Below are 16,896 nucleotides of genomic sequence, written 5' to 3' on the forward strand. Positions count from 1 at the left end.
GGATCTCGTCATGGTATCTCTGTGCATTCAAATTGCCATTGATAAAACGCAATTGTGTTCATTGTCCGTGGCTTATGCCTGCCCATACCATAACCCCACCGCCACCATTGGGTACTTGTTCACAATGTTGACAACAGCAAACCGCTCACCCACGCGGCTCCATACACGTGGTCTGTGGTTGAGACGCTGGTTGGACATACTACCAAATTCTCTAAAATGACGTTGGAGGCAGCTTATGGTAGAGAAATTAACATTGAATTCTCTGGCAACAGCTCTGGTGGACATTCCTGCAGTCATCATGCCAATTGCACGCTCTATCAGAATTTCAGACATCTGTGGCATGTGTGACAAACCTGCACATTTTAGAGTGGCCTTTTATTGTCCCCAGCACAAGGTGCACCACTAGGTGCATCGTCTTGATATGCCACACCTGGTCCGGTGGATGGATTATCTTGGCAAAGGAGAAATGCTCACTAACATGGGATGTAAACAAATTTGTGCACAAAATTTCTGAGAAATACGCATTTCTTTGCATATTGAAAATGTTGTTTATCTTTTATTTCAGCTCATGAAACATAGGACAAACACTTTACATCTTGCATTTATATATTTTTTTCTCAGGGTAATTGCTTGACAAAGTTAAAACATTTCAGAAGTATAAAATATTTGTTTTGAAATTATGATTTTCTTTCTTTTTTTTTACCCCTTTATGTCAAAAATGGACCCCTGTTGGCCTATGGATTTCTGTGTACTGCTGCTCTGAATACAGTGCTTCACACCTTACGAGAATCAAACACTCTCAGAAAGGAGTCTACAGTAGCCTACATCATTGTACTCTTCCAGCCTACCTATCAAATCAGATAATCACTCTTTGAGCAACAGGTTTGTCTCCAGTCTTCCGTGAAGTAATGATTCTAAAGTCCATCCGGCAAATTGATGGGGGAAGGGAAGTATGCAGGCTTTAACTGGGCGAGGGAAACTTATGTCATTCAGATACTGGCCATATGACCCACATGCAACCTGCAGTGCCCTGGCCTATAATTCAGCTACAACGGGATCAAGAAAAAGGAAGAAAGATGGTGGAATATGTGAATGAAGCTCTACAAGTGCGTGGTGAAGCGTTATAAGGCTATTGTTTTTGCGTAGAAGACCAGGACAGGTAAGCTAGGCTATATCAGCCTTGAATTATTCTGATACGTGAGAATGTAGACTGCCTGGCTCAGGCTAAAAGTGAACAAGTGAAACTGATGTCTGACAACGCTTTGCATAAACTGATACTGGTCTTAGATCGATCAAAGGCTTTCATTTATTTCATTTGACAATTTATCTAGACCTATTTGCATTGGCATAAAAAAAAACATTGTTGAATTATAATAAAGATTTCCGTTGTGAATTTAAATGTTAACTTTGTCTGTAATTCAAACTGGAAAAAGGCTACTGTCAACTTTTGACAGTTTGACAAAGATGTCATTTATTTCAATTTATGTTACTATTATTATGTTATTGTATAATCGAGACCTCTATATGATCACCAAAATTCAGGTGTTTCCTAGTTTACCAACATCTAACACACTAACTATTAAAATCATTCCACTTGGGTAACAAGACTATTCCACGGGACTTTATCAGTCTTCTGTTTAGGTATGTGTAGGTCATTTCAAATCAAATTGATTTGTCACATACACATGGTTAGCATATGTTAATGCGAGTGTAGCGAAATGCTTGTGCTTCTAGTTCCGACAATGCAGTAATAACCAACGAGTAATCTAGCTAACAATTCCACAACTACTGTCTTATACACACAAGTGTAAGGGGATAAAGAATATGTACATAAAGATATATGAATGAGTGATTGTACAGAGCAGCATAGGCAAGATACAGTAGATGGTATCGAGTACAGTATATACATATGAGATGAGTATGTAAACAAAGTGGCATAGTTTAAAGTGGCTAGTGATACATGTATTACATAAAGATGCAGTAGATGATATAGAGTACAGTATATACGTCGTATACATATGAGATAAATAATGTAGGGTATGTAAACATTATATTAAGTAGCATTGTTTAAAGTGGCTAGTGATATATTTGATCAATTCCCATCAATTCCCATTATTAAAGTGGCTGGAGTTGAGTCAGTGTGTTAGCAGCAGCCACTCAATGTTAGTGGTGGCTGTTTAACAGTCTGATGGCCTTGAGATAGAAGCTGTTTTTCAGTCTCTCGGTCTCAGCTTTGATGCACCTGTACTGACCTCGCCTTCTAGCGGGGTGAACAGGCAGTGTGGTTGTTGTCCTTGATGATCTTTATGGCCTTCCTGTGACATCGGGTGGTGTAGGTGTCCTGGAGGGCAGGTAGTTTGCCCCTGGTGATGCGTTGTGCAGACCTCACTACCCTCTGGAGAGCCTTACAGTAGGTATGCTGTGAAGCATGGGGTGGAGCAGTTGCCGTACCAGGCGGTGATACAGCCCAACAGGATGCTATCGATTTGTGCATCTGTAGAAGTTTGTGAGAGCTTTTGGTGACAAGCCGAATTTCTTCAGCCTCCTGAGGTTGAAGAGGCTCTGCTGCGCCTTCTTCACGATGCTGTCTGTGTGGGTGGAACCAATTCAGTTTGTCTGTGATGTGTACGCCGAGGAACTTAAAACTTACTACCCTCTCCACTACTGTTCCATCGATGTGGATAGGGGGGTGTTCCCTGTGCTGTTTCCTGAAGTCCACAATCATCTCCTTAGTTTTGTTGATATTGAGTGTGAGGTTATTTTCCTGACACCACACTCCGAGGGCCCTCACCTCCTCCTTGTAGGCCGTCTTGTCGTTTGTTGGTAATCAAGCCTACCACTGTTGTGTCGTCCGCAAACTTGATGATTGAGTTTCCCATTTATCATCATTATGATGCACACACACACACACATACACACACACACACACACACACACACACACACACACACACACACACACACACACACACACACACACACACACACACACACACACACACACACACACACACACACACACACACACACACACACACATGTTTGTTATACTATCCTTGTGGGGACCAAACAATTGATTCCCATTCAAAATTCTATTTTCCCTAACCCTTACTCCTAAACCTAACCCCTAACCCTAATTCTAACCCTAACCTTAATTGTTACCCTAAAATATCCTTTGTCCTTGTGGCGAAATGTCCTCACTGTTGGTCCCCACAAGGATAGTAAAACCAAAAACACACACATTTTATATTGCACACAGCACAGGTTTGAGCATGTGCAAGACCTATTTGAGCCTGTTAGAGGTTGTAATTAGGTCTTGTACTGGGAATGGATGTCTTTTTAGAAAACAAACCTACTAGAATGAGCATTTGATGCATCACACTGAAAGCCTGGCCCTCTTCCCACAAACGTATTATCCAATGATGTGCCTCTTGATTTATGGCCAATGCCACCCATTAAAGTTCTCTCGTGACTTTTGAAAGACAATAGCTACATATAACAGAAAGGGAATTTATCATCCTACAATCAGAGATGTTTTATTGAATCATATCTCGATTTCTGCAGAGAGAGAGATAGAGAGAGTAGTTCGACCTGTCTTTCTTTGAGTTGAAGTGAGCATGGCTATATTGACCCGTCTCTACTAATGCATCTAAAGATCTGTCTGTGTGTTCTATGAAAGAGGAGACATTTTACTAGCGTCTAAGATGTTCTTACTGTCCCGCTGAAATCATACAGAAGTGTGAGTTCACTGACAGTGGGGCTGAGAGTTCCTACCAGTGGGGCGGACGAATAAGTTGTCACTCACTATCTGTTAAGCACTACTGCAAGCTCAATGAAACCATTCTTAAATTGCATTCCTGTGTTCACCTGAATCTAAAGTACAGTCCATAACCAGATCCATATCAGCGTGAATGTAGAATTAGTCCAGTTCTGTTTCTTAGTCTTAACAGGCTAAAGTTAGAGGACAGTTACAACGGCGGAGGTAATTAATGCTTTTCCTTCTCTGTTATCTCCTGGATAGCTCTATGTACAGTGAATGGAGATGGTTATACTGTCGGATTACCTTTTTCTTTTAACACTGCTGTCTAGTGTCTTCTTATCCAGAGATGGGGGACACGGAGAGCAGCGTGGTCCTTGCTGAGTTTTGGGCTGGGCACGTTGGACTTGGCACAGATGGACAACAAGATGAATAGTTTTGACATGGAGACACTGTCGACGCTGGACTACCCTTATCTCCCTTCTCTAGAGTACAGCCACAACAGTCCCCACCACCACAGCCACAACAGTCCCCACCACCACAGCCACAACAGTCCCCACCACCACAGCCACAACAGTCCCCACCACCACAGCCACAACAGTCCCCACCACCACAGCCACAACAGTCCCCACCACCACAGCCACAACAGTCCCCACCACCACAGCCACAACAGTCCCCACCACCACAGCCACAACAGTCCCCACCACCACAGCCACAACAGTCCCCACCACCACAGCCACAACAGTCCCCACCACCACAGCCACAACAGTCCCCACCACCACAGCCACAACATTCCCCACCACCACAGCCCAGACAGAAGCCACTCATTTAACCACAGCCCAGACAGAAGCCACTCATGTAACCACAGCCCAGACAGAAGCCACTCATTTAACCACAGCCCAGACAGAAGCCACTCATTTAACCACAGCCCAGACAGAAGCCAATCATTTAACCACAGTCCAGACAGAAGCCAATCATTTAGCCACAGTCCAGACAGAAGCCAATCATTTAGCCACAGTCCAGACAGAAGCCAATCATTTAACCACAGCCCAGACAGAAGCCTCTCATGTAACCACAGCCCAGACAGAAACCACTCAATCAACCACAGCCCAGACAGAAGCCACTCATACAACTACACATACAGCGTGTATCAACGTAAGTCTACTGTAAGGGATTGTCAATAAATCTGTCATTTCCTACAACTAAAAGTGTAATAACTTAATTATCTATTCACATCAATTTAATCTTGTGTTAAAGCAATTGCCACACATTTTGAATGACACTCTTTCCTTTTGCCTTCGATGTTATGTACAGTGGGGCAAAAAGTATTTCGTCAGCCAACAATTGTGAAAGTTCTCCCACTGAAAAAGACGAGAGAGGCCTGTAATTTTCATCATAGGTACACTTCAACTATGACAGACAAAATGATGAAAAAAAAATCCAGAAAATCACATTGTAGGATTTTTTATTAATTTATTTGCAAATTATGGTGGAAAATAAGTATTTGGTCACCTACAAACAAGCAAGATTTCTGGCTCTCACAGACCTGTAACTTCTTCTTTAAGAGGCTCCTCTGTCCTCCACTCGTTACCTGTATTAATGGCACCTGTTTGAACTTGTTATCAGAATAAAAGACACCTGTCCACAACCTTAAACAGTCACACTCCAAACTCCACTATGGCCAAGACCAAAGAGCTGTCAAAGGACACCAGAAACAAAAATGTAGACCTGCACCAAGCTGGGAAGACTGAATCTGCAATAGGTAAGCAGCTTGGTTTGAAGAAATCACCTGTGGGAGCAATTATTAGGAAATGGAAAACATACAAGACCACTGATAATCTCCCTCGATCTGGGGCTCCACGCAAGATCTCACCCTGTGGGGTCAAAATGATCACAAGAACGGTGAGAAAAAATCCCAGAACCACACGGGGGGACCTAGTGAATGACATGCAGAAAGCTGGGACCAAAGTAACAAAGCCTACCATCAGCAAGGGCATTGAAGATGAAACGTGGCTGGGTCTTTCAGCATGACAATGATCCCAAACACACCGCCCGGACAACGAAGGAGTGGCTTCGTAAGAAGCATTTCAAGGTCCTGGAGTGGCCTAGCCAGTCTCCAGATCTCAACCCCATAGAAAATCTTTGGAGGGAGTTGAAAGTCCGTGTTGCCCAGCAACAGCCCCAAAACATCACTGCTCTAGAGGAGATCTGCATGGAGGAATGGGCCAAAATACCAGCAACAGTGTGTGAAAACTTTGCGAAGACTTACAGAAAACGTTTGACCTCTGTCATTGTCAACAAAGGGTATATAACAAAGTATTGAGAAACTTTTGTTATTGACCAAATACTTATTTTCCACCATCATTTGCAAATAAATAAATAAAAAATCCTACAATGTGATTTTCTGGATTTTTTTTCTCATTTTGTCTGTCATAGTTGAAGTGTACCTATGATGAAAATTACAGGCCTCTCTCATCTTTTTAAGTAGGAGAACTTGCACAATTGGTGGCTGACTAAATACTTTTTTGCCCCACTGTATAGTGTTTAGGTTCAGTAAACAATAAGCCCTTATCGCCTTCTCAGTCTAGCGACTGTAGCATTGTCAGCCTGTCCAGACCCCGGCCTCACTCCAATCCCCCTACTTACACAGACGCCAGCTCTCCGCTCAATATTGACTGTAGAGTGTGTGGGGACACGGCCTCAGGCTTCCACTATGGTGTCCATGCCTGTGAGGGCTGCAAGGTAGGACTGAGACCTACCTCCTTTGGTTCTGTTGGCTTGTGAATGCTTGGACGTATAGAAATGTCTTGCTCTGTGACCTCCATGGGGCCATATTAGTAAGGATTTACCCTGAAACTTAAACACGCACCCTGGGCCTTGGATTAGTGTAAAGCTCATGGTTTTTGTTGACATTTCTTTCTATTTTTTCCTGTAAAAATAATTACAGCCAACTGCTGCTGTAGGATTCTACAATCAACATGTTCTCTGCCCTTCTCTCTCAGGGGTTCTTTCGCAGAACCGTGCGGTTAAAACTGGTGTATGACCTCTGTGAGCTGCACTGTCGGATTCACAAGAAGAGCCGGAATAAGTGCCAGTACTGTCGCTTTCAGAAATGTCTGCTTGTGGGCATGTCACACGATGGTAAGCATTGTTATGTAAAGAAAAAATAATAATCTACAAAGGTTTGTAAGGGTCATGATTTGTCATAGATGATAACGCCAAAGCTGAGCGTCATGTAATGTTTTCTGGCTGCTCCAATTCATTTTGCCTAAAGCTCAGACATTTTCTTTTGCTTGTCTTGCACTAAATTTGGAAGATATAGATAGCAACCATAAGCACATTCCTGTCCGTCTGCCTTAGCTGGTCACATGATGTGTTTGAACATTGCATTTGATATGCTTTTAAATATAGCCTACTTATGTTGGGCAAAATCAGATAAAAATGCGATTTCATCCTGTTTGTATGTCAGTGGTATGCAGCCCGTCCACAATCTCAGCCACAGCTTGCTCTTGGTCATTTATATGTTAGTTTGTATAACAGTGACCTTTGTACTCTTTTATTACCTGTGATGGGACAACTGCTGGCAGACACAGCAAAGCTCTCAGGAGATGTTGTCATGTCGTTCTGATGTTAATTGTTCTTAACATGATTTTTAATGTGTGTATTTGCTAGACATTCTACTGCACTGTTAGAGCTGTTAACGCAAGCGTTTCACTGCACCTGCTATAACGCCTGCAAATCTGTGTAAACTTGGATTCGATATACCATCAGTTGACATTGCTCGGTTACACAATATGTGCACGCAACTTTGTCTCAGCTCATCCATATAATGTCGAGGAATCATCACATTTTTGTTCAGTTAAATATTTTCAGTGTAATCGTTGATGAATTAAGACAGATAATGTGGCCGCGACATAAAATGCTTCGACAGATGGGCTGGGCTCCAAATGGAGACCATGAGAACTAATTGTAAAAGTTCATAAGCCCTTCTGCAGCCATATTTATTATACAATCACAATCTGAGTAACGCCCACTCACAAAGGGTTGACAGGGTTAGTTGTCCTATTTGATAACACTTATTTCATGTCAAGGGTGTTACACATATTCAATATGAACTGTTTCAACAGCAGTTGTCTGTCTGAAAAGGGCCTTTAGACTTTGGAAAGTTTTCTACACAGTGGGATGAAGTATAGTCCTTCTTTAGCCAACCTATTTGTCATTGTCTTGTTTGAGCAAGCATTGTTTAATACAGAAAGCGTCTGACTGGCGCCCAGGCTAGAATGTAATGCACTAACTGTAAACCTCCCTGATGCCCCCATGCAGCCATCCGCTTCGGCCGGATGCCCCAGGTGGAGAGAGAGAAGCTGCAGGCTGAGTTTATGGATGTGGACCCCAGGAACCCAGAGTCAGCGGACCTGAGAGCCCTGTCCAGACAGCTGTGCTTGTCCTACCACAGACACTTTCCCCTGACCAAGAGCAAGGCCAAGGCCATCCTCTCTGGAAAGACCCACGGAAACTCAGTAAGGGCCCAGTTGTTACTTGAGATACTGTACATGCACACACAGTGTTACGGGAATGATGCATTGATGTCCATGGGAAATTTGTGAGATCAATCAGAACAGACCCATTGAAAGCCACTTCACCGAACACTCTCGCTCTCTCTCACACATACACTCACACACACACACCAGACATTTGGTTCTATTTATTTGAATATCACAGTTTTTGGTAGATCCACTCTGTGCTGATTTACTGGTAGCAAAATATCTAAGTTCTATAGGAAGCAGTAATATTGGGTCATGTTAGTTTGTCTAAGAGGAAATGACTAATAGACTGTTATTTATATTTTAGAGAAACAGATTGAATTTTAATTGACCTTTTATTTCCTAGGTAGATTAACCCCTTGTGCACCAAGCAAGGTGCCTAATACGAGAATCACTACTAAGTCCCAAGAGAATGAATGACAATGGATGTAAATGCTTCTTTACGTAGTTAATTACCTATGGGATGCATCTCTTTTCTTCCAGCCGTTTGTCATCCATGACATGAAGTCTCTGACGGCGGGTCAGTACTTTATAAACTGTAGACAGCTCCCAGTACTGGAGCGCCAGAGGTCCGTCCTGCCCCCTGAGGAGCCTGCTGGGGAGCTGGAGCTCTCCGTCTTCCGCCGCATCCAGATCCGCTCCGCCGAGGCCGTACAAGAGGTCACAGAGTTCGCCAAGAGCATCCCTGGGTTCACAGAGCTGGACATGAACGACCAGGTGATCCTGCTGAAGTACGGGGTCATCGAGGTCATGACGACCATGCTGGCGCCGCTCATGAACAAGGACGGCACACTGTTTGCCTATGGACAGATCTTCATGACCCGAGAGTTCCTCAAGAGCCTGAGGAAGCCCTTCTGTGAGATGATGGAGCCCAAGTTTGAGTTTGCGGTAAAGTTCAACGTGCTGGAGCTGGACGATAGTGATATGGCGCTCTTCTTCGCCGTCATCATCCTCAGTGGAGGTGATTGTTTTTCCGTTTTCATGTATGCATTTATATGCAGGATCTGCAAGATTGCCTTTTTTTATTGTTCAGAGACAACTTGATTGGGCTTGAGACCAGATATAAAGTAATGTGGTCCTCTTTTGTGCTGTATCCTTTCAATTGGACTTTGCTCATCGGGTAGATCATTATAACTTCAGATCATCTGCTGTATACTGTTTGTCCAACCTTCCTCTATTTCCCTCTCCCACTCTCTGGTGACTAACCTTGACCACGTTGTACTCTACTGTAGACCGCCCAGGCCTGGTGAACGTGAAGCCCATTGAGGACCTCCAGGAGACAGTGCTGCAGGCCCTGGAGCTGCAGTTGAAGACCATCCACCCAGACTGCCCCCAGCTGTTCGCCAAGCTACTGCAGAAGATGACCGACCTGCGGCAGCTGGTGGCCAACCACGTCCGCCTCATCCACCTGCTCAAGAAGCAGGAGCTGGAGGTGTGTCTGCATCCCCTACTGCGGGAGATCATGAGAGACCTGTACTAAAGTGGAGGGGGACTCAGTTTAACAGCTATGAGGAAAAGAAGACTGCTCACTGTGATATTATTATTATTATTATTATTATATATACAGTAGTACAGTATTATCCCAATTGTGATTACTGTAACAATGTGTAGACCCTTATAGATCTTTAACTAGCCTGGTCCTAGACCTGTTTGTGCTTCGTCAACTCCTCTGTGGGTTGTACGTCGTAAACAACAATAGTCACTGAGACCAGGCTATTCTTCATCAGGTTCTCAAGGAAACCGAATGTCTGACTTCAGAAGTGAACAACTCCGTGACAAAGACACGTTGTGCCGCTCCGCTGAACCCTCTGTTTGATATTCAGTAAGGGGAAAGATTGGTTTCTTGGAAGGGTCTTTGAACTGTACTACATTGTGAATGATTCTTTACAGAGCTTCTCACCGTCTCGTTGTTGTTGCAGCTATTCGGTCTTCTGCTGTGCTTTTTAATTAAAGGGCTTGAAAGGAGAAGTACTTTCAATTGCAGGGCATTCATTGGACAAATAGAATAAAGCCTGGCTAAGGGTGTAATATAATGTGAAAACAATATGTTATCCTAATACATTTTTGTTAATGATACACATTTGTAATAATAACAATAATAACTTTATTTGTGTCGCTCTATATCATAAACTAATCCAATCAAAGTACTAAAAAAGTAAACAGACAGAAGGAAGTAGAATGAAAAAAAATATAGCTCATTCAAATCATTTGTTATGTACAGCATATCGAGTCTCCTTGTCTTTGAATCATTCCATAGGGGTTCGATGAACGTGAAAACATCTCTTGAGTTTCCATTTCCTCAACACGACCCTCTCTAAACATGTCAGTGTATAATGCATCCATCTTTTCGCCTAACATAGTATATGACATGTACTACCACGGACATTATATCCCGTGTTGTTTATAATGACCTGTATAAGCAATACGAAAATCCTCTCCAGTAAGTACATACAAGTATTGCTCAATGTTGCCATCTGCTGGTGAATATATTGCACATTCTGTTGCTTTATGATGTTATGCAATGTCATGATATTCCACTGTTGCTGACACATGGTGAAATGTTCCAGCGCTTATGTTAGGGTGACTAGAAGGGCTTTATGATTATTGCTATACATGGTGTATTTGATCTACAATGAGATATGGCATAGTTAAAATACTTCAGTTTAGTCAAAACATCATTGGGGAAATGGTACAATAGAGTGGTCCTTTGTAGCTCAGATGGTCGAGCATGGCGTTTGTAATGCTAGGGTCGTGGGTTTGATTCCAGGGAACACCCATAATGAATAGGTATGTAAAGTTGCTAAAAGCATCTGCTCAGTGACATATATTATAATGATTCTGTGAACGAACAATGTGCATTACAGGAAGTAGACATGCAGTACACACTTATCTACTATAAGTGTCTATCTTTTGAATATTTATTTAAATGTAGATGCCAAAAAAAAAACAGGATTTTGTATATCCAACCAATGTCTGTTTCTGTGTTCAGGCACTGGGAACATGCATTTTGATTGACAGCTTTTGTTTTGAGTGAATCCAGTCTTTATATGGTTCATCCTTGAGCTGTATTTGGTTATACACCCTACTGGGCTTGACATGAGTTACTGTCACCATGCCCACGGCTGTATTCTGTCTCGGTGGACACCTGTGCTCTGCAGATTAGATGCCGTGTCTCCTCCAGCATGGCTCTGTGTACTGTGTCTGTGTGCATGTGTGTGTGTTTTTAAAGGGATATCTGCACATGGGTTGCACACGGGCTTCTTTGTATGTGCAAGAGGAATGACCTGCATACTTGTGTTTGTAGATATTGAATAATGTAGCCGACTTAAAGCCCCCTGGATCTGCTCCAGCACCCCCTGTGTGAGGAGGTTGAATCTGCTGCATGTGTAAAAGCAAAGTAGGCAGAAACATGATCACAGCATGCCGCCTGGTGGAGCTCTTGTCACCGTAGGGCCAGATCAGAGTTTGCTCTTTGTATTCTATTGCTCGTCTTATTTTCAGCAGTCTCTGTGGCCTGTCAGAAAGCAGAAATAGAACAGTTAAACAAACAGATAGCAAAACTCCACAGAAATAGATGCCAAAGAGACCAGCCAATACAGGTCTTGCGATTCACAACTTTCGATGACGCCATGGCTATTCTTCCCTTCCCTTCCCTTCCCTTTTTTGAGACAAATGGTTCAGTAAGATCAAATAAATCACATTACTAATTGCAAAAGCTAGCTAGCCGGAGCGATGGTCAGGTAAGTAAACGTTGGAGTCACACGGCTTTTACTTTGAAACCGCTAGAACACGTTTCCTATGGCAGCCCTTACTATGCCCACACCGTGTGTGTTCATTCATTCAATCTTGTGGACGACATAGAAAAAATGAATTCACGTAATCAAAATGATTATCCGTCTTTGTTGTTTAAGTTCGGATATTGATTGAACAAACCGTACACGGATCCTAACGCTTAGGAAAATTTATGGAGCGATTTCAGTGCCAACATAAATTGCATTTTAATTCCATAATTTCGAATGTGTATTTGGATATTGATATTTAATTCAATATTTAATTAAATACTTTGATGTACAATAATGTGTGACGCACACATGTAACCATTAAATTCCTAAATTGAACTTTTCATGATTTTAAACTGAATTGAATGAACATACAAATTCAATATTGATATGTTGAGTTTCAATATGGTAAATATTGAAATCATTGTCTGTTTATCAAGTTTATCCAAATGTATATATTCAACTTGTCAGATGCATTCAGATTCAGCTTCTCTAAATTCAGATTCCAAACCAGAGACAACATCCTGCTACATTACCAGCCAGGAAATATAGAGAACAGATAGAATCAAATGCTCTCGTGGTAAACGGAAGCTTCTGGTGGGTTCTAAAGCCAATGTGGCATGTTGAATTTCTCTCTTCCTATGGTCTGAATACTTATGTAAATAAGGTATTTCTGTTTCCATTTCTAATAAACTTGCAAAAAATCTTAAAACCTGTTTTCGTTTTGTCATTACGGAGTATTGTGTGTAGATTTATGAGGAAACTATTTCATTTAATCAATTTTAGAATAAGCTGTAATGTAACAAAATGTGGAAAAAGTCAAGGGGTCTGAATACTTTCCGAATGCACTGTATACAAAAACAATACAGACAACTGCTCAGCCCAGTCAAAACTGTTCGCTGCTCTGGCCCCCCATTGGTGGAACAAACTCCCTCACAACGCCAGGACAGCAGAGTCAATCACCACCTTCCGGAGACACCTGAAACCCCACCTCTTTAAGGAATACCTAGGATAGGATAAGTAATCCTTCTCACCCCCCCTAAAAGATTTAGATGCACTATTGTAAAGTGGCTGTTCCACTGGATGTCATAAGGTGAATGCACCAATTTGTAAGTCGCTCTGGATAAGAGCGTCTGCTAAATGACTTAAATGTAAATGTAACCGAATCTGAATGCATGTGAGAAGTTGAATATATGAAAGATTGATCAACTTGAAATTATAGTTCGTAAACCTGATGCAGACAATGAATGCAATGTTTACCATATTGAAACTGAATGTATAAATACTGAATTTGAATGTTCAATAAATTGCCTTATTCATTCAATAAAGTTTCAAATCATGAAATACAAGTCAAATGTATGAATTCAATCATCAGTATGTGCATTACAAATAAAAATATGTTTTATTCCAATTCAATATCTAGATACAACTTCAAATACTATTTCTGCTGGCACTGAAATCATTCCATATCAAATCCTCCAGTTAGGTCTGATAACCAACTGAGATGCTGGCTGGGCTGACTGAGGCCAGGCTGGATACAAACATCAGAGACATCATTATAGAACACAAGAGTCTATGACTGCATAGGTGTGTGGATGTTTATAGGGCAATGTAGCACATAAGCAGCCACTTCAACTAAAGTGTTACCCAATAGCTCTGTTGAGATGTGTTATCATTTAATCCCATCTCTCCACCAAGTGTGTCTTTCTCCTCTCTCTCTCTCTCTCTCTCTCTCACTCTCTCATGTAGGCTGTTTTTCCTGTGGGCTTGCCAATAGCTGTGGAGCACCTAGTGCCATTGCCCAATGGTGGAATCTCCTAGTGGTGTGTCTCAACTGGATCCACGGTGTGATTGCACCACACTGCTACTGCAACAGCAAACATTGCACCCAGCCACAAAGTCTTGCACATGTATGGGATCCTACTGAGAGGCAGTGCACAGAGAGAGGCAGCAGGGAGTTCAATGGTGGAGACCAGTGTCTCAACATCTGGAACCGTCAAGATTAAAGCAAGCAATTGAGAGCAGACAACCATCAGTGTCCGCTAACCATCTGAGGCCCCACTAGTCAGCAACTTTTGCCAGTCAGTAGCAACAAAGAACGGAAGGTTTTGAACACTTCTGCAATTTAGTTTAACTTAATTTTATTAAAATAAAACCTGGAATAAACATTCTCACCACGTTTACAATAAAATGTTTAACCTCCTGAAAGAGACATGGCAGACAAAAAAAAGCTAATTAGATGTCAAATATTTTTCTACATATTAAAGAGAACTGCCTAATATCCAGCTGGTGATGGTTAACCCAAAGAGAAGGCTGATTCAAATGTGTAGGTAACTACTGATAAGAACTCTCAGCAAAGCCATGAACAAATCACATGGACCGGAGAAATAGGCATCGCTTTAGTTCAAATGTGCACAACAAAAAAAAAATATATAAAACTGTCTTCCTCAATCACACATGCGTGACAGACTGACAGACGATAATTTTCCAGAATAACAAGACAAAACAAAAAGAATAAAAGCATGAAGATGAAGACACTGATAATCATTTCGTATCTCTATCGGATTTAAGACAATGTACAATCAAATAATCCTAAAAAAAACAAAAACAACAGATTGCGTCTCACTGTTTTTTGTTTTATAAAAATCATCCTGGGTGAGGTTTGTGCAGGGTCTTTGTCTAGGCTTCATCTCCTCTTCGGGGAGGTCAGCTTAGAGAAACTATCCTTCATAATAAACCAAGGCAGTCAGTCCCTGTCAGTCAAGACAGAAAGGTGTGCTTCACAGCACAGAGATAAGAGAGCTTCTTTACTGCTCTCTCACATGCGGTTCCTTCGATGTCTCTACCTCACTAACCTATAACATAGCAGGAGTAAAATAAACACCTGAGCAACATTTCTTTCTTTCTGGCCCTGACAATATATATATATATTTTTTTTTAACTGTCGGGGGGAGGTTGTCTTCTGCACTGTTGAACCAATCCACTAAACGTGGAGGACGAGTTAAGATTTAAGATGGAGTGTCGCCTTGTTAACGTCCAAAAGCGTTACATTACATTTATCATCAATGGCACACAGGGATTTTTCACCTTTTCAACTCTGGGATTCAATCAGGCAAACCTTTGGTTACTGGCGCAACGCTCTAACCATTTTGACCACCTGCCCAGCAAAACAAAGTGGAAGCAGAAGTCGTGTCACAGGCGCTCTTTCCATTTCCCCTGAAAACCGGATGCATTCCCGACCCACAGAGGGTGCTGCCTCACTGTCCCCAGGTAGGTAGGTGTGCTTTCTTTCACATATTTCACTAACTGCATTGCCACTCTGTCCGTTGCACCCATATTAGCCATGGGGAAAAGTAGGCCTCTGACTAAACCTAGAAATGGGCATTCATTTCCTTCACTGCCAATCATCTTCTCCAAACCAATGGGTAGTCTTTCTCTGCTCTCTACACCGAAACCATCACTGGCACAACTCAGTCAGTGACTGAAATACCATATTGATCCCATTCACTGTCACCTTTCCTCCCAGTCAGTCCTCTTCCTCTTTGCCGGTGATATTCTGTCTGTGTGTGAGCGTGTGTGTGTGAGCGAGCGTGTGTGTGTGTCTGGGTGCGTGTGTGTGTCTGCGTGTGTGCGCGCTCATGCACACGTGTGTATGTTTTGGAACAGGAGCATGTAGGAGGGGCATGTTGGGTGCTGTAATTCTAGAACACAGGCAGCCTGCTATAGGTTGATGTGAAGACGTTGATGTCCTCGGTGTGGGAGGCTCTGTGCAGGGAGGGTTCCGAGGCACTGCGGTTGATCTTAGGCAGGGAGTGCTGCAGCAGCTCAATGGACGACAGGATCTGGAAGAGAGGGAGAGAAAGCGAGGAAGATTCGAAGCACCCCTAGCAAAACGTGGAGGCATTTGGTACAGTGCCATCAAACCCACTTCAGCCATTTTAGAAATGTCCTAAATAAAGATGGAGAGATAATGTAAAAAGAAAAGCCATTAGCAAGACTCAGGTGTACCTGGGGAAACAGAGGCCTCTCGTCTTTGATTTTCTTAATGCAGTCAGCCACCAGCCTCTTCATGGCTTTGGGGCAGCTCTTATAAAGCTTACTGAGGTCTGGAGACAGGTACCCCCGACCCACCATGAAGATGATCTGACAGGGGAGACAGAGATGAATGGTCACAGTGTTATTTCTTTCTGTGGAAGTCACAGTGAGTCCCTAATATTGTAATACCTGCTGTGAGAAGAATGTGGTGACCAGATGATATTGAAACAGATCCATACAAGTCTGTCTGCCAGTCTGAACCACTGGTTGTGACATTACTACACTGAGGACAGGTGAGTCGTCAGATAATGAAAGGTGAGTCCTCAGATAATGTGAGCCAAACCTGACACCTTTGACGAGAGAGAGAGCGATAGAGAGTGAAAGAGAGAGATAGATAGATAAATAGCGAGAGAGAGAGCGAGCGATAGAAATAGCGATAAAGATAGATAGCAAGAGAGAGCGAGCGAGATAGCTAGATAGCGAGTGAGAGAGAGAGCAAGAGAGATAGATAGATAGCTAGCGAGAGAGCGCAATAGAGAGATTGAGAGATAGATAGCGAGAGAGCGATAGAGATAGAGAGAGCGAGAGAGAGAACCAGAGAAAGAGAGAGAGCGAGAGAGATAAATAGATAGCGAGCGAAAGACAGATAAAGAGCGAGAGAGATAGAGAGAGCAATAGAGAGAGAGAGAGAGCGTCATTGAGAAATAGATCTAATCAAAAACACAGAGAACCAGAGAACAAAAATATACACCCTCAATATGGGGAAACACTGAAACAATAGA

The 16,896-nt window shown here is 42.4% G+C and overlaps 2 protein-coding genes across 4 annotated transcripts in view; one reads left to right on the top strand and one right to left on the bottom strand.

Annotated features, from left to right (window-relative positions):
* The first annotated feature begins 782 nt into the window (after positions 1-782).
* On the top strand, positions 783-9,912 carry LOC118361398 (peroxisome proliferator-activated receptor gamma). Its single transcript, XM_052483128.1, has 7 exons — positions 783-1,159; positions 4,089-4,911; positions 6,407-6,498; positions 6,759-6,897; positions 8,080-8,276; positions 8,784-9,261; positions 9,533-9,912. The coding sequence occupies exons 2-7, from the start codon at positions 4,173-4,175 to the stop codon at positions 9,778-9,780; spliced, it is 1,893 nt and encodes a 630-aa protein (XP_052339088.1). The 5' UTR covers positions 783-1,159; positions 4,089-4,172; the 3' UTR covers positions 9,781-9,912.
* A 4,291-nt stretch (positions 9,913-14,203) lies between these two features.
* raf1a (Raf-1 proto-oncogene, serine/threonine kinase a) overlaps positions 14,204-16,896 on the bottom strand; it is a 38,608-nt gene continuing 35,915 nt past the window's right edge. For 2 of the 3 annotated variants that reach the window (XM_035741288.2, XM_035741291.2), the window contains 2 exons: positions 16,088-16,222; positions 14,204-15,921 (listed from right to left, as the gene is read on the bottom strand). In XM_035741288.2, the coding sequence (XP_035597181.1) occupies positions 15,781-15,921; positions 16,088-16,222 (276 nt within the window). In that variant the 3' untranslated portion in view covers positions 14,204-15,780. Of the gene's footprint in view, positions 15,922-16,087; positions 16,223-16,896 lie in introns of those variants that run through there. The other variant, XM_052483127.1, reaches the window with a different exon arrangement.

Source organism: Oncorhynchus keta, chromosome 28, assembly GCF_023373465.1.
Source record: "Oncorhynchus keta strain PuntledgeMale-10-30-2019 chromosome 28, Oket_V2, whole genome shotgun sequence".
In the NCBI taxonomy this organism is placed as follows: Eukaryota; Metazoa; Chordata; class Actinopteri; order Salmoniformes; family Salmonidae; genus Oncorhynchus; species Oncorhynchus keta.